Here is an 18,345-nt window from a genome sequence, read left to right on the forward strand (position 1 = left end):
CCCCTCTCTCTCTCTCTGTCAAAAATAAAAGTAAACATTAAAAATTAAAAAAAAAAATGAATTAAGGACTTTGGGGCTTCAGAGCCATCTTCCATAATCTATAGCAGAGAGTAATTACTGATGTATATGCCACTTCTATTTAGAGTAATCTGCACAACTTGTTAGGATGCAACCTTGAGGAACCAGCAGGATTTCGATAAGGAACGGTGAGAAACACAATTCCAGTTTTAGGGATCAGGAGGAGCAAAGACTCCATGTGTTTGAGAAATGGCTGGTTATTAAGCGGGAGAGAGGACCTTGGGAAGAGAGAAGGCTTAGCATTCTACCCTGAGATGTTAAAATGTTCAGTCATCACATGGTTTACATATATTTATGCTTTATGCTTTTCAAACTGCTTTTCTGTCGTTTGGTCCTTACAATGATCCTTGGAGGTAGACCAGTTTTCTTTAACTTGAGGAGTCTTCTTTTGGGTTTGGCTTGCCCAGACCTGCAGAGGCACCAGTTAGGAGTCAGGATTAGAGTCTGTCGTGGGTCTTTTGTGCTGCTCTGCCTTGCTAGGAGTGGAGGTCACAGGCAGCCTGGGAGCATGAGAGAGTCACAAACAAAGTGGCACTTTAAGAAGCTTGGCCTGGTGGTCTTGTGCAGGGTATCCCCATCGCACCACCACTTGCACTGGTACTGTCCGAGCTCTCCAGGTCTCCAGCCTACACCATCCGCTGTGCTCTGGCTGGAATCCCGCTTCCTTATGCCCACTGCCTTTCTGTTCTTGGAGCAGCCAGAGTGAGCCTTCAAAAATATAAATCTGAACATAGCACTCTATCCTCTGAAACTCTCCAGGGGCTGCTCGTTGTAAATAGAATAAAACCCAAGTCCCGACGAGGTCCGGCCCTGACCTTCTAACTCATGGCCTGTCTGTCTGTCTGTCTGTCTGTCTCCCTCCCTCCCTCCCTCTCTCCCTCCCTCTCTCTCCCTCTCTCTCCCTCTCTCTCCCTCTCTCTCCCTCTCTCTCCCTCTCTCTCCCTCTCTCTCCCTCTCTCTCCCTCTCTCTCCCTCTCTCTCCCACTCTCTCCCTCTCTCTCCCACTCTCTCCCTCCCTCCCCCTCCCTCCCCCTCCCTCCCCCTCCCTCCCTCTCCCTCCCCCCCTCTCCCTCCCCCCCTCTCCCTCCCTCCCCCTCCCTCCCTCTCCCTCCCTCTATTCTTATTCCTGCTCTGACTTTCCTGGCCCTGGGCTGCTTCTCAAGGACAGATGCTCCACAGGCTTTTGTTTCTGCTCCAGCACTTTTTACTTGTTCTTCCTCTGCCCGAAATACTTTACCTCCGTGGCTGGTTCCTTTTAGTCATCTCGGGTTCAGTGCCGCCCTCCTCAGAGAGACCTTTACTGACCCCTTGCTCTTACATGTCATTCACTCTGCTCCCTGGGCACTGTGTTCCATTGCCCCAGTTATTTTCTCTGTGACACTCGTCACTAGCCACTACCTGTCTGGTTTCTGTTCAGTGTCCCACTAGAACGTAAGGTCTCTTAGATCTTTCTCCCATTTTCTGCTGCATTTCCCGGTGCCCAGCAAAGGCCCTGGCATGTACCAGTTACTTGGTAAATACTTATCGAATGAAGGGTTTGATGGATGGGGAGGGACTTTATAGACCCCGTAGGGAGGGACTGCAGTGGTCTGGGTATATTATTAGTACCTAAGCTGAAGCCAGGGAGGGAAGGGTGAGTTTCAGCTGTGCTGTGGAAGTGGACAGGTCCCAGAGGTCACATCCCTACTCTCAGATGCAGGGAAGGAACATGAGTGAAGTTGTGAGAAATTAGAGGTGATGTGGAGATCCGAGGGTATGAATTTGCGTCCAGCTCCATCAGCATTGCTTTAAATAGTCAAAAGTTTAGGATTGGAGAACACAGAGGAGGGGTGGGCTCACTCAGGGTTACAAAGGTTTCTTTACAACAGCGTACAACAACAATGAAGGCAATGTTTTGTTACGTAACAAGTCATAATTACTTTGATGTTGTTTGCCTTTCCTAGTAAATATCCTAGTTGTGTCACAAGACCTCTGAGAAATTATAAAATATATTCTAATTTTTGTTTGTTTTGTTTTTTAATTTTATTTGAGAGAGTGAGTGAGCATGAGCGGGGAAGAGGGAGGGAGGGAGGGAGGGAGAGAGAGAGAGAGAGAGAGAGAGCGCGCGCGCGCTGCGCTGCGCGCGAGAATGAGAGAATCCCAAGAAGGGTCCATGCTCAGCATGGAGCCCGATGTGGGGCTTAGTCTCATAATGATGAGATCACGACCTGAGCTGAAATCAAGAGTCAGACGCTCAACTGACTGAGCCATCCAGGTGCCCCAAATGCATTCTAATTTTAATGTGTCTCTAATCCCCGTTCAGTTGATAAGCCAAACATGTTTATCATTGGCCTTAAGATTAGTTTACAACTATATGTAGCTCATGTGAGGGAAATGTTCTTCCTTATTTTGATCTTGTTTTCTTTAAAAAAAATTTTTTTTCTTCCCATTAGATGGTTATGGAACAAGGAGATTGGCTGATTGGAGGAGATCTTCAAGTCTTGGACCGAATTCGCTGGAATGATGGTCTTGATCAGTATCGTTTCACTCCTACTGAGCTAAAGCAGAAGTTTAAAGATATGAATGCTGGTAAGACATGGATCTGATTATCTAACATACTTAGCCTGGAGTTTCTGCTTGATGGGAATGTTCTATTTTTTCCAACACTTACTGAAGTGTGGAAGAGAATGATGAGTAAATGTAGAATGGAATGTGTTGGGAGAGGTAGTTGATCTAATCCAGCCTATGTAGTTCTGTTAGATTGGTGTAATTTGGAAGATGCTTTTGCCAATTACAGATTGACCTTTTATTTGTCTTATAAAACTCATATGCTAAAGCTGAGTACAGCTGTGGAAGAGTGAATTGAGTAATTCACTCTTATCAATGTGCTTTATATATTGGAATATCTTACATATCTAACATATCACTGCATAAACAATATCATGTTTGCTGTTCATTCAACAAATGTTTATTGTGCACCTTCATACCAGGTGCCAAGTGCTGAGGATCCGTTAATAAATAAGACTGGAGCGTATGGTGTATAAGAGAGAGATGTAAAGGAGATAACAGGAAAAGTTGTTGAAGAGTAGGTTAATAATGGTTTCAGATTTCTGGATTAGGATGAAATGGACTAGTATGAGTAGACTCCATAGATGCTGCTCTTTATTATTATTATTTTTAATGTTTATTTTTGGGAGAGAAAGACCGAGTGCGAGTGGGAGGGGGCAGTGAGAGAGGGAGACACAGAATCCGAAGCAGGCTCCAGGCTCTGAGCTGTCAGCACAGGGCTTGATGTGGGGCTCGAACCTGTGAACCGCAAGATCATGACCTGAGCCAAAGTCGGACACTTAACCGACTGAGCCACCCAGGCGCCCCGTTGCTCTTTATGACCCTATCTTATCTGGGGCAGGGATTTTCTTATCTGACAGTTTGTGAATAGTAGGTCTTTCACACAGAGGTAGGTAAATGATGTGTTTATACTGGTGCACCCACACTCACAAATTCAAGCTTCCATGTCAGGGACCAGCATTCACTGTAGAGTTTGGGAGGCATTTTTAAGATCTGAAGATTCCTGCAATCATGCTACCAGTGAATTCTCACCCACTACCGAAGTGGTTAAGCCCTAAGCATTGCTGCTGCCTTTTAAAATATTTTCTGTGTAGAAATGGAGTGGACACGGCTGAGAAAAGTCTGGTGAAAATGGTTGCTTTGTAAGGAACTAGCTGGTCACTGAGCCATATTTGTTAACCAGGAGCCTCCTTCTCAAGTGACTACAGAACCTGGGCAAGAGCACTCGTTTCATGAGTCGTATTTGGCTTCAGTGAGCTCCAGGTCCTGGTAGTCGTGCTGTTCCCTGCTTCACCACCCAGAAGTCATGTGGTTTTTGAGAAATTACTTTCCTCTCTAAGGCTCACTTCCCTCACTTGTAAAAATGAGGGCAGGTGATACCTAACACATAATATTTTATTTTAAAAAGCGAAATAAGTTGCTTACGGCACTGTAAAGGGTACATGGTAACAGGTTAATGTGTCATAATTTCTGAGTCTGAAGCTAGTCTTACCTATTTGTGTAAAGGTTAGAGAAAGAATATCTTTTTATTCTTTTTTTCTTAAATGTTTGTTTTTGAGAGAGATAGATAATGCGTGCATGCACGGGAGGGGGGCAGAGAGAGAGGGAGACAGAAGATCTGAAGTGGGCTCTGTACTGACCACAGAGAGCCCTATGCGGGGCTTGAACTCACGAACTGTGAGAATGACGACATGACCTGAGCCGAAGTCTGATGCTCAACTGACTGAGCCACCCAGGTGCCCCGAATATCTGTTTATTCTTAAACTCTACTGTACTTCACTGATATTTGAGATAAGAGTGCAAAATAAGTGGAGAACTGGAGGCCACACACTGTTCAGAGCTGTGCAGTTCCCACCCAGCCTGCCTCATTTGTTCACAGTTTCTGCTTGGCCCATGTAGGGTATCTGAGCCTGGGGCCCCTGCCCCCACCCCTCCTTAACTTCACTCATCTCTGAATTTGAAGCATGACTGAAACTATGTGTGCAGATGTTTTTCTGGATGCTACACTTGGTGCCTGCCTGTACGATAATATATTTTCTTTTTTGCTAACATGCTTTGGGCCAGTCATAGGGGAATGTGTCGTGATTGCTGTAGGTCAGTGATGGCACCTCATTCTCTTCAGTCAGCAATTTAAGGGTCCTTGTGTAAGTCCGTTCTGGCATTGAAATGTAAGAGAGAGTCCTTTATATCCAGATTTCTTATTCAAAGACTGAATGCGTGAATTATTTAAGACACTTCGAATTGGATCTTATTTCATATGCAGCCATAATCATCTGATGGTTTAAGACATATAGGCCTTTGCTTTTTTTCCTGGTAAATAAGAACATGTTTAATGGAAAGCGTGCTGAGACCACACCATATTTACTTTAATTTTTTGCCAAAATTTGAATTCATAACTGTAATTCATGTTAGTAAATTAATTGTTGGCACTGATGAGGGGTCTTATCAAGGAATTATTCATAATTGGAGTCTTTAATATTACATCTGTTTTATGCTCTTCTTTTCGAGCCAAACATTTTAGGTCATTTAGAGAATTTGTTGCATAATGAGTGATTGCAACTTTGTTTAAAGTAGCTGAGAGCCAATTATCCTTACATCAGACAACAAAGATTGTGGAGTATTATTTTGTTTACTTTTCCATTTTAGATTAAGACAAGCAACAGACCAGGAGTTTCTTTCGTAATTCTTGTTCCCTCTTTTAGGAGGCCATTAACAAGTCCTCTGGTGATGTGCCTGTATCTCCTACATAGTTCAAGGAGAGAAAACGCAATCTTTATTTTTTCTTCTACTTGGGGTTTGTTTTCCTACCTCTCCCTATTTCTCCTTCCTGCATCTTAGAAGAAGAATTTTGATTACCTGATGGTGGGGTGTTGTCTTGTGCTCATTATTATTATCACTTCTGCTTCTTTGAGACTGTTCTGTAGCTTGGAAGGATTGAAAAGTCTTTAATAACCACATCAGTGATTGCAAGGTGACACAGTCCCAGAGGGCAGGTTCTTTGAGTCACTGATGGTTGATCACTGTCTTGGAAAGGAAGAATGGATTTCACTTAACCTAAGTGAGAGCCAGTTAGTATTTATTACACACAGAATATTGTTCTCTTATTGGATTACCAATAAGAAAAAGTTGACATAACTCCTTCCAGGCTAGTATAGTATCACAGTGTTGAAGAAGTCTGGGAAAGCTTTGTAGAGTTGTTGAACTACAAACTATATTTTAAATGAATGGATGGAGACGGCAGGTGGATATTTTACACAAAACTGGGAACAATACATGAGAAGGCTGAGGCAGAAGCCGATAGTGTGAAGGCACTAGACTTTCTGGACCATAAATGACAGCGAACTGGAGATACCGTAATTCGATGTTGGGTGCAGGGAGCCTCTGTCAGTCAGGTCAAGGCACACTCAGATGAGGCTGTCAACATAATTTAACAAAGTGAGTATTTGAAGAAGGGTGGTCAGGGTTAAGGGAACCCAGGAGGAATCTTGAGGCCTTCAGTGATTAGCAGCTTGGTGTAGTGTTACCCCTCCTGAGGCCGCTGGAAGGAGACTGTGTTTCTGAAGCTGGGTGAAAGGAACTGAGCTGTGAGGAGGGGCTGTCGCCAGAATCCCCTTACTCACCCCCCAGTTGTAGGGGGACGGAGGCCAGAATCACAGTGCTGAGGCAGAATGGTGCTGGGGCAGGAGCCCCCCACAAACTTTCTCTGTTCTCTGGTTGTCTGTTAATGTCTCCCACATCATGGAGGCAGGAGTACAGCCCCCATGGCCTGACACACAGATACACACACGGACACACAACAGACTAGGCAGGAAGGAGAATGGAGAACAAGTAGGACAGAGCCCAATTGGCAATACATTCAAATTTTTTTTTTTTTTTTTTTTTTTTACTATAATTTGAAAGCATTTCTAGGCTTGAGAATGGAAAACAATTTATTGCTGCCATACTTTGGGGTATAAGAGTATCACTTTGTGAAAAATGCTAACTAATATGTTCATGTTTACTCAAGTGCCCTGTCTTATTGATTCTTTTTCCCCCTTCTAAGCAGTTTAAGTGAAAGAAAGATCAGTAATTTATGATGGTCCAGAGGAAGGAAGAAAAACCAAACTCTTTCTTACTTGCAACTCTCTTCAAAAAAGCTCCCACAAAAACAAACATTAAACACACAACCTTCCCTAATAACTCTAGAACTACTGTCCGTACTCTTGTTTAGCTGCTATATTGACTTAGGGAAAATCAGAAATGCCTATTATTAGAGCTTTGGGGTAAAGTGGCCGATAATAAAGCTCGAGTGGGACTGGGAGAGACTTATTAATTAGTGCTGCATGTAGGACAGTTTTACAGAGAAGAAGTTGAAAGGAGGGAAGCAGGAAGATGTTGTAATTCTGGGTTTAGTGGTTGGGATGCATACCAAGGCTCTGACTGTGGGCTGGGCAGCAAACACTGTTTGGAGATATCTGGGGGAAGGGTGACTGGGAGTCAGGAGCACTTCACGCTCCTCACCTCATCTGTTGCTTGGAACAGCCTTGCTGCCAGAACTGAAGTTGTCTGTGGGCACTGGGCTAAGAAGCCACAGAGCAGGGTCGGAGCCAGGTTCTTTGCGCCCAGTGGCATTTGCAACCCTGCGTCCTCCTACATGAATCCGGGGGTCAGTGCTCATGCTCTTCCCACCACCAGGAGGAGCTAATGGTTGTCATTTCCTTTCCCTGTCACAAGTCAGCACGTGCTAAGGAGAACCTTTTCCTGTGTTCCTCCCCTCCCACCTGCTGGAAGGAAAGGGATCAGACTGTACTTGTTTTCTAGTGTGTTGGCTCCTGGACTAGAGGGAAGGGGAGAGAACTTGCTTTACTGGGTTGTCCCTTTATGTAGACATCAAATAAGAAGGAATAGGTTTTGGGGGCCAGACCTGTGTTTGGCTTGAGTAATAGTGAAGGTGGAAGGATTGACAGGAGAGGGGACAGCAGTGAACATTATGTATTGAAATGCTTTCAGTAATAAGTCTCTATAACTGATGAATTGGATGGTCAGAATTAGAGATGCAGCTAACAGAAGCCATCTGTGTGCACACAGTAATTGAATCCAGGCGAAGGGGTGAGTTTCCCAAATGAGTATGCAAAGAAAGCACTTCATAGGACACAGCAATGAACCTATTGCTCTGAGAGGACTACAGGATGTCAGAAACAAGTGATCAGCCCGAAATGGCCACACAGAATAAAAAACATACACATCTGATTACAACTTTGTAAAAAAAAAAAAAAAAAAAAAAAAAAAATGTATGTATAGAGAGAAAACTAGGGGATTGTGCAAAACAACCAAAAACAGCTACGTTAGGATAGTGCATTTGTAGGCAATTTTTCCCCCCAAATTTCCTTAGTGTTTCATGGTTTTTACTTAAAAGGGTCAAGGGGAAGATGAATTAGAAAAGGTTGGTGCCATGGTTGGCAGGCCCTGAGACTGTGAAGGCCGTGGGGATGGTGTTTTTTTGTCAGAAGCAGTGGAGAGGTTGGGACACTTTATTATTTATTTATTTATTAAAAAAATTTAATGTTTATTTTTGAGAGAGAGACAGACCATGAGCAAGGGAGGGGCAGAGTCGCAGAGTCTCTCTCTCTCTCTCTCTCTCTCTCTCTTTCTCTCTCTCTCTCTCTCTCTCTGAAGCAGGCTCCAGGCTCTGAGATGTCAGCACAGAGCCTGACACGGGGCTCAAACTCATGAATGTGAGAGCATGACCTGAGCCGAACCCACTGAGCCACCTAGGCACCCCAGATCAGGACCCTTTAAAACAAGAAAGTGTCTATTGGAGTTGGCAGGAGTTTCATATTCACTAAGTAACAACGGGAAAGAATTGGTTAAGTAAATGAATCCAGTCCCATTCTTTTCTTCCATCGCTTGATCTTTCACACTGTCACCAGGTATATCTTCTGAAGACAAAGATATAATCATGTCCTTTTGGAGTTGAAGGACCTATATTCCTTTTATCATACACTTCTCCTCTGATTAGTGAATGTTTGCTTCTCCTCCTCTGACTAGATTGTAAGCTCCTGGGGGTAGGACCAGTTTCACCATTGTTACCTCAGGAAGGCATCTCTAAAACAGAATTTCTGTCCTGTCCCCAAACTGGTTTCTTCCCTGCCTCTCGCTGCCCTGGCAGGTGCACAGAGTCTGGATGGGGGAGGGGGACCAGTTCGTAGGCACGTCTGGTGAAGGGGCAGTGAAGGCCGATGTGTGCAGCTGTAATGGAGCAAGTGGAGCTGAGATCTGGGGACAGCGTGATCACTGATTGACTGCACGTGGTGTAGGAGGGCGGGAACAGAGCCTGCAGGGAGGTCGGCAGGAGTGGAGACTCAGGTGCCTGTGGAGTGCTAGGAGGCAGCCGGGGAGACCATCTGGAGCTCAGGGGAGAGTTGTAGTCAGAGGATGCAGATTCAGGAGCCACTGACATGGAGCGCTCGGTGACCTCAAGCATGGGGGGTGCGGGATGGGGAGAGGTCTGAGGGAAGGGGTTTGCCTGTCTTCACTGTTGCCACAGTGTGACTCCATTCCCCAGCGCGTAGGTTGTGTCTGTCAGATGAGCCTGTCAGAATCCTGGGGGAGGAATAAATGAAGCGTGAGGAAGAGTTGGTGGAAGTTTTACTTTACATGGAAGTGTGGGAACATGCTCCTCAGCAGCAGTCTTCTAATTCTGTGGTCTCTCTTCTTGCTGTACCTTCTCCGACGTCAATCCTGCACAATCCTGTGGAGACCCCTTTTCTATAAAACATGACTGATTGAGTCACAGCCCCTGTTGAGTACGCTGCATCCTTCCTAACCTGGCATTCGAAATTCTACGTAATAATCTTATGCCAGGTTTTATATCCACCTTTGGCAAAGTGAATGCTTCTCTGTTCCCCAGACACGTCTCTGCTTTCCTCTCTTAACACTTTGGCTCACACCAGTCAGCTTGGTTGCGGTGCTCTGTAGACTTCTCAGCCACATTGCATTTGTCTATCGGAGGTCAGTCAACAGCAGTCTGCGGGCCAAATCTGGCCTGCTGCCAGTTTTTGTAAATAAAGTTTTATTGGAAAACAGCCATAATCACTGGTTATCCATCGTCTGTGGCTGTTTTTGCACCACTTTGGCAGGGTTGGCATAGTTACAGCAGAGTCCCCCATGGCCTGTGAAGCCTAAACGATTCACTCTGGCTTTTTACAGAAAAAGTTTGCTTTTATGCGTGGTGTCAGCAGCTTCACAGTGTACTTTCTAGAAGTCAAGATTATAGAATTCCTGGTCTTTTTCCAGGAACATGGAGACAGAGGTCTAGAAAGAGATGGAAATCAGAAGTATAAATATTAAATTTGAGTCATCTTGTAGATCATCTCCCATTTTCAAACACAGTTAAAACAGTCTTAAACTAAGCCATAAAGAATTACAAGTAGAAAGGCAAATATTTGACACTCATTGTGTGTGACAGTTAGGAAAATCATTGTCCTTTAGAAAATGAGGATGAGGATGTGAGGCAATAATGACAGTTGCTATAAGTATTAGTGGCCCCAGGTCCATAGTGGCTCATAATTTTTTTTCCATCCTTGATGGAAAATTGATGGAGGAAAATTGAATAGTGATGCATGGGGTTGTGTTAGTTGGGACAATATCCTGGGGTGTCAGCTTCCAATGGATCAGGTATTCCTATTATATTGTTCATCCAGGTAAGTTCTCTAGTGGACAAACCACATGATGGTAGGGATGAAAATATAGCCTGCAACTAACAGCTCAAACCATTTGTGTAATATATTGATAAATAGTTAGAAGAGATTGACTAGAAGTTTAGGAGAGACCTGGTAATATTGGCAAGAAAAAATGGGCAGACAGATCAAATGGTCGGTCATTGGATTTCTGAGGAGCAGATAGTAAGGAAATAATTCTACCTGGAAGAAATGTTGGCAGTAAAGTCCTTCATATGCTGCTAACGCATTTTTACTGAGTCATCTGTCTTAACTTTATCTGTTAAATGTTCAGTGTGGAGCTAGATTAATTCTTTTTGGAAAGAAAGCCTGCATAGATAATAAATTATAAGGATCTGTGAAATATGTGTCTTTGAGACCGTTTATTCTATATGTTTCCTTTTGCACATCCTGTCGTATAAATAATCCTGCCAAATGGTGATTTTACAAAATCAGATTTGATCTGATTGAAGTCTAGGCATGTAGTGGTCATACCTGAGATATATCACCCAGGGGCCCTATTCAAAGATAGATGCCTGTTCCTGATTAAGGAGGACAGAAGCTAATGAGCACAGTGCTAACGCACCCTCATCTTGCAAACACCATCTGACAGTGTGAGTTTATGTTGGTGTGTTATGGTGGTTATGTTGAGCCACCAGTAGAACAGTGGGTTTAGTTTCTTGCCAGGAATATTTATTTATTTATTTATTTAAATTTTTTAATTAAAAAGTTTTTTTTAATTAAAAACATTTTTTTTAACGTTTATTCATTTTTTGAGAGACAGAGACAGTGTGAACGGGGGAGGGGCAGAGAGACACAGGGAGACACAGAATCCGAAGCAGGCTCCAGGCTCTGAACTGACAGCACAAAGTCTGACGCAGGACTCAAACTCACAAACCATGAGATCATGACCTGAGCTGAAATCAGACACTTAACCGATTGAGCCACCCAGGTGCCCCCAAAGGTTTTTTTTTTTTTTTTTTTTTTTAATGTTTATTTATATTAGAGAGAGCAGCGCAAACAGGGGAGGGGCAAAGAGAGACGGAGACAGAATCTGAAGCAGGCTTCAGGCTCTGAGCTGTCAGCACAGAGCCCGACGTGGGACTCGAACTCATGCTGTGAGATCACGACCTGAGCTGAAGTTGGACGCTCAACCGACTGAGCCACTCAGGCACCCCAAATTTGAAATTTTTTTTAAAGTTCATTTATTTTGAGAGACAAAGAGTGTGTGTGTGTGTGTGCAGGTGGGGGAGGGGCAGAGAGAATCCCAAGCAGGCTCTGGGGCTGTGCACTGCGCCCAGAGTGGGGCTTGATCTCACAAACTGTGAGATCATGACCTGAGCCGAAATCCAGAGTCAGATGTTTAGGGCGCCTGGGTGGCTTAGTCAGTTAAGCGTCTTACTCTTGGTTTTGGCTCAGGTCATGGTCTCACAGTTTTGTGAGTATGAGCCCCAGGTCAGGACCTGCTTGGGATTCACTCTCTCTGCCTCTCACTGCTCCTCCCCTACTTGCGTTGTATCTGTCTCTCTCAAAATAAATAAAATGCCCCCCCCCCCCCCCAAAAAGAGTCTAGTGTTTAACTGATGGAGCCATCCAGTGCCCCTCCTTGTAGTCACTTTTTTTAATAGTTTGTTTGAATCGGAATGTAAATAAGGTCCACACATTGTATTTGCTTCATATGTCTCTTGTCATAATTTTTTACGTTTTTTTAACTTTTTGTTTTGAAATAATTTTAGATGTATAGAAAAATTACAAAAATAGTATCAGGAATTCCTGTACATTCAGCCAGAATCCACAGCTACTAACATTATACTTTATTTGCTTTGTTGTTCTCACTTTCCCTGAAAGTTGTAGACATGAGGGGATGCCTCATTACCCCTTAGTATGTCTACATGCCTTTCCTAAAAATTCCAATCTCCTGCCTAACCATAGCATGCTTGTCAAACTCTGGCAAAGAATATTGATGTAACACTGTCAAGCCCATATACTCTGTTCAAATGCTGCCATTGTCTTACGAAGGTCCTTTAGAGCAAAACCAACAACAGCAATCATGTTTTTTCTTTGCCACCTTTCCTTTCTGGTTCAGGACTCAGTCATGGCTCTTTAGTCTACTTCAGTCTGGAATTGTGTCTTTTATGACCTTGACATTTTTTAAGAGTACCTATCATTTATTTTGTGGAATGTCTGTCGTTTGGATTTATCTGCTGTTTCCTCACAATTAGATTCAGGTTATACAATTTTGTCAGAGATCCTACTGGAAGCATTTGTGAGTTCTCAGTGCATCATATTTGGTGGCTCACAATTTTGATTGGTCCTAAACTTTTTTTTTAAGATGAACTTTTAAAAAAAATTTACATTTCTCTCTTGTTTAAGATTGTTTGCCAGGTTTTCCTGCTGTAAAGTTAACAAATTTTGTACTTACTAAGAAGTATTTTTGGAGAGAGATTTTGAAACTATAAATATCCTATTATCAAACTTTTACCCACTAGTTTTAAGGGAAGCAAAAATAATATAAAAGCATGGAGGGGCATAAAACATTAAGAGACTCTTAAATACAGAGAATAAACAGAGGGTTGCTGGAGGGGTTGTGGGGGGGGGAGGATGGGCTAAATGGGTAAGGGGCTTAAGGAATCTACTCTTGAAATCATTGTTGCACCATGTGCTAACTAATTTGGATGTAAATTATAAAAAAATAAATAAATTATAGAAAGTAACAAAACAAACAAAAACCAGATACTGCCAAATGGTGAGTTTTCTAATTGTTATTCTTCCTACATTTGTTTGTTGACCTTCTGCCATAAGGTAGAGTATTCCATTCTCTCCCATTGGTTTATTCATTTATTTTATTCTTAACTTTTTTTAATGTTTATTTATTTTTGAGAGAGGGAGGATGAGCGGGGGAGCGGTAGAAAGAGAGCGAGACGCAGAATCTGAAGCAGGCTCCAGGCTCTAAGTTGTCAGCACAGAGCCTGATGCAGGGCTCGAACTCACAGACTGTGAGATCATGACCTGAGCCGAAGTCGGATGCTTAACTGACTGAGCCACCCGGTGCCCCTTGTTTATTTTATTCTTTATGGACTCACATATTCCTGTTTTACTCAGTAGGTTACAATTCATTACTATCATTAGCATTATTATTTACGTTGGTGTTTAACTTGTCCTGGGTTGGCCATTGGGGTTAGTCATTGGGTCATACTGGTTGCTCTACCCACTCATTTTCTGAGCACTTCCTTTCTTTATGACACACAAGATGTTCCAGCTCATGTTGTACTTGCCTTGCCCTAGCCCTAGAATCAGCCATTTTGCCAGTGGTATTTAGAATAGAAAATTTGTGCTTTTGTTTTGCTCATTGTCCTTGGGTAGTGGTTGCTTGCAGGACCTTTCAGTGGACAGAACTAAGAGGTGTGTATATGTATATGCACACACACACACACACAACCCCACACATTTATAGGTGAAGACCATGAGCTCATGCCGATACTTTCAGTCCTAATTCAGTACCACATAGTCTATTCTAGCCTTTCTCCTTTCCGTATTTATGCCTTCCATCTCCGACAGTTTTTTGTTTTAATGTTTTTAATAGTCGGGGAGGGGCAGAGAGAGGGAGGGAGACAGAGGTTCCGAAGCAGGCTCTGGGCTGACAGCAGCGAGTCTGATGCAGGCTTGAACCCACAAACCGTGAGATCATGATCTGAGCCAAAGTCATACTCTCAACCAACTGAGCCACCCAGGCGCCACCATCTCTTACAGTTGAGAATCCTGGCTCTCATTATCCTTACTATATTTATGTATTTGCTCTCCCTTGCTGTATGTAAGCAGTCTCCCAAACAGGTGGTCTCCTGGGCCGTGGTGCTGCAGACTTGTGCTGGCCCAGAGTCCTCCCCACTCCCTGAGGTGTGAGTCTGGAGTCTCCCCCCGACTCCCTATCAGTGCAGTGACTCCCATTGGCTCAGGAGGAGGATTCACTGATGCTTACTAAGTGTGTTTGTTGAGATCAGGCTGTTTATAAAGAATGGGGAGCATAAAGTGAAGGGAAGAGAGGAGAGAGGTGAGTGACCAGACTTAGGCCAGAATCAGAGTGGGTAAGGTCAGGCAGTAAGTAATCTCCTAAGTGGGGAAATATATACATTCTTCATTTGTCCTTTTATGAAGGACTAGAGTATATGCAATAGAGTCAGGAGGTAAAATTGCTTCTTGCTCCCAGAGTAGGAGGAATTATGGAGTTTTACTTAATGGTCAAAGGGATGTTTGGGGATCTTTTTATATCCATATATAAAACAAAATTTGAAGTGAATTCAGGATAGAAAAACTTTCAGGTGTGTACCCTCTTCCCATCTTCTTAAGGCAGAATAGTTTTAAATGCTCATATATTTGTATCAAGACTTCCTTATTCTTTGTACCTTGTATCAGCTATTTCATGGGTGAAAACCAGCCTTGTTCATGTATAAAAGGTAACCTAACAACTTCAAAGCATAACAATAATGCTGTAAATCTTGGAATATCACAGGATGTGTGCACCCCCACCCCCCCCCCCGCGCTCAAAAAACCCCAAACTGCTGGTCAAGTAAGGTGCCACAAATTTCCTCCTGTGGCCTTTTGTCATCATGATAGAAGACAGAATTCAGAACAGATTGGGGAAGACATTGTATGATTTGACTTACAGTTGTTAGAAGAGGGGAAGATATTCTTCTGAGTCAGGCTTGGACCAACATGGCTTGATGCTCTACCACATGTTGTGAGGGCAGTAAAACACACAGCTCTTCTAACTGGGTTCACCACTCTGTTCTGTGAAATTTCTCTATGACTCCAAAGAACCATGCTTTCTAAGAACATAGCCTGTTAGCAAGCTCCATGTGGGAGTAAAGCCAGGGTTGTAAGCAGAATTAGTCTAGGAGTTTTCATTGCTTGGGTGATAGCAATGGCTCTTGTGAGGGATAGTGTTGTTGCTAAAAACTGTAATACAAAATCTAGACCTGGCATCACAAAACAACATAGGGTTCTAGTCAAGCAAAGTTAATCAGTGTATATGAGCACATTTGGGTAGTAAGTAACTTCTTTAAACTATAAATTTTTCTACCTTCCTGTCTCCTTTTAATAATGCAGTGTCTTAGGTACTATGGAGGGATTGACCTGGTGGGTAATTACGGCATAGGCCAAGAAATTATATCCATTGTGAGCAGCTGAACCAGGATGTTGGGACCAGAAAGTCTGGTGATTATTCTCGTTCCCCGTGAATGCAGAAAGCAATTGTTGTAAATCCATGACCATTCTATTACACATCCTCAGGCATGTAAAATTTGTAAAGTAAAAACATAGCAGAAGTAGAGGTCAAGTTGCCTTGGAGTAAAAGGTCAAAGCAGTATATGTTTTTCACTAGTCTCTGATTGTGGGCATGTATGTTTGTTTAATCCTAAGCATCAAGCTTTAGGAAGAATTGCTTATCCTTTGGAAGGTAATCTGTTAGAAAAGTACTATTCTTGACTCTGGAAATTCTCTTTTCAGATGCTGTCTTTGCATTTCAATTACGCAACCCAGTGCACAATGGACATGCTCTGTTAATGCAGGATACCCATAAACAACTTCTAGAGAGGGGCTATCGGCGCCCTGTCCTTCTCCTTCACCCTCTTGGGGGTTGGACCAAGGATGATGATGTCCCTTTGATGTGGCGTATGAAGCAGCATGCTGCAGTACTGGAAGAAGGAGTCCTGAATCCAGAAACAACAGTGGTGGCCATCTTCCCATCTCCCATGATGTACGCTGGGCCAACTGAGGTAGACTGCTTTTAAGATTTGAACTGCAGCACAGTTGAAATCACATTTACTAATACAGCTAGAGTGGATATTTCTCTGATCTGTTGGTCTGCTCCAGTCATTGCCTGGAGTACTCTCATGCTCTGTTGGGAATGTTCTTTAGAGGTGGTCCCAGAAAAGCAGCCTTCTTGTGAACAAGAAGACAGAGACTTCTCTTGCTCTTATTGTGGCTTTTGGTCCCAGTTTTGTGAAGGAGGGAACATTCCCTGCAGACAGATGGCTCAGTGAGCTTGGGAAGGTGTGACAGAGGTACCCCTTAAAACTGTTGGCTAGGTTACAGACTGGGCTCTGATAATACCCATCTTAGTCCTTTAACAAAGTAGTGTCATTCTTCCCTGGAAACAGATTTGGTCTGATTTTTGTAGCTTCTAAATTTTGGAAGGGCCACAGGTATTTTAGTGGGAAGGTAAGCATGGTACCTTTTAAAAAATTCTCAGAACACATTCTTCATCTGTTTATAAAAGACTGGAGCAGAATAGAGTCAGGAAGTAAATTATTATTTTTTTTTTAAATTATTTTAAGTTTATTTATTTATTTTGAGGGAGAGAGAGAGAATGAGCCAGGGAGGGGCAGAGAGAGAGGGAGAGACAGAATCCAAACCAGGCTCTGCACTGACAGCACAGAGCCTGATGCAGGGCTTGAACTCCTAAACTGTGAGATCATGACCTGAGCCAAAGCAAGAGTCAGACACTTAACTGACTGAGCTATCCAGGTGCCCCAAAATTACTTCTTGATATTTGGTGGGAGGAGGGTTCTGGAGTTCTCTTTAGTGGGCAAAAAGAATGTTTTGAGATCTTTTTATGAGCATACATATAGAAGAGCACTTAATCAGGTTTTTGCTTCAAGGCAGAATAGGCATTCAAAAAAAAATTTTGTTGAATGGATGAAAAAATCCATGAATGACCTAAGAAACAGTATGTGGCAAATTCCTAGCCAGCTTTTTGTTGAATTTTCAAGATGAAGTGCACATTATCAATTTATTTATATTTACTTGGGAGGCAAACCCTTTTAAAAAAGATCTAAATAATTTGTGTATATTCTGTGATGTCTTCCTCCAAAAACATTTAGGAAATCCAAGCGTGTTTGGCTGTTTAGGCTCAAGCCTAAAGATTTTCATTGGAACTTAGTTGTGGGGTTGTACACTCTTACTCTTTATCCAAGAAAAACCAACAAAGATAAAACAATCATAACAAAAAAGCTGAAAGATTAAAATGTATTTGATTCTCTTCTTAGATCCAATGTAAATAATGCATTGGAACTTCAGTAGATAAAACTCCTCATATTCTTCTCTCTTTGTTGGTATCAAACGTTCGTGAAAATGGGGCAGTGATCGCCGCCCTTTAAGTTTCCTAGAGACCACTGCGACCTTTAGTTCTTATATCTCAAAGAGTGATTAAATTGTTTTTGAGAAAATAACGAATTTTGTTCCAGTAGTTCCACACCCTTTCCTTTGGTGCTGTCTTCATTATCATTTTAAAGGAATCATTTGGTCTGAAATTCTGCGGAGTTTGGATGAGTGGTTTTGAAAATGGGAGTGACCCAAGCGACCAGCGTCAGGAATAGGCTACCTAGGAAAGGGAAGGGCTTTACCATCCCAATCCAGGATATATTTTGTCCTCTTTGTGTTTCGTTTCTTTGTCCTTATGTAAAAGGGGAAGAGAGATGACATTTTAAATAAACCAAAAATTGCTTTTAAAAAGGTGAGGCTGAGAGGATAAATAGTAAAAACAGCCAGCTATGGTAAAAACAGATTATGCTTTCTTGAGAGAACACAATAGAGGATGGAAGCATGCTGTTTTGTCTACATCGGAAAGGTTTTTACATCTTCTGATTTCAGAACCTGGGCTGTTTCTTATGGAAGATTCAAAGGTGAAGGTATGTAAAGGTACATTTGGGGTGCAAGCTAGCATTTTGGCTTATCTAAGGGTTGAGTTTTTGGCAAGCATAGCTGACTTGTTGGTGAGCTGGCTGCAGCAGGCCCTTCCTTGGCCTCAGATTTGACTCCTGTGGCTACCCGTCGGGGCATTGTCTGGTGAAGACACTACAAGCCTGCTGTCGGGGCGTCCAGGCATGGTTGTGGTTTGCCACTGGTTGGTTTGTAATCTCAGGTTAGGCTTCTTTGGACTTCTCTGGGTTACATTTAAATGCACAATAAATGATTATTTAACTGGTGCACAGGGAGGTCGGACTAAATGTTCTTTAAAGGGTCTGTC

General features: G+C 42.9%; 1 protein-coding gene across 3 annotated transcripts in view; it reads left to right on the forward strand.

The window, feature by feature from the left end:
- Nucleotides 1-18,345, forward strand: part of PAPSS1 (3'-phosphoadenosine 5'-phosphosulfate synthase 1) — a 104,378-nt gene that overhangs the window by 55,083 nt on the left and 30,950 nt on the right. For all 3 annotated transcript variants that reach the window (XM_019416712.2, XM_019416704.2, XM_019416722.2), the window contains exons 9-10: nt 2,511-2,646; nt 15,825-16,093. In XM_019416712.2, coding sequence (XP_019272257.2) covers nt 2,511-2,646; nt 15,825-16,093 — 405 coding nt within the window. The remainder of the gene's footprint in view (nt 1-2,510; nt 2,647-15,824; nt 16,094-18,345) is intronic.

Source organism: Panthera pardus, unplaced genomic scaffold (assembly GCF_024362965.1).
Source record: "Panthera pardus isolate Hobbes unplaced genomic scaffold, ASM2436296v1 HiC_scaffold_13, whole genome shotgun sequence".
Taxonomy (NCBI): domain Eukaryota; kingdom Metazoa; phylum Chordata; class Mammalia; order Carnivora; family Felidae; genus Panthera; species Panthera pardus.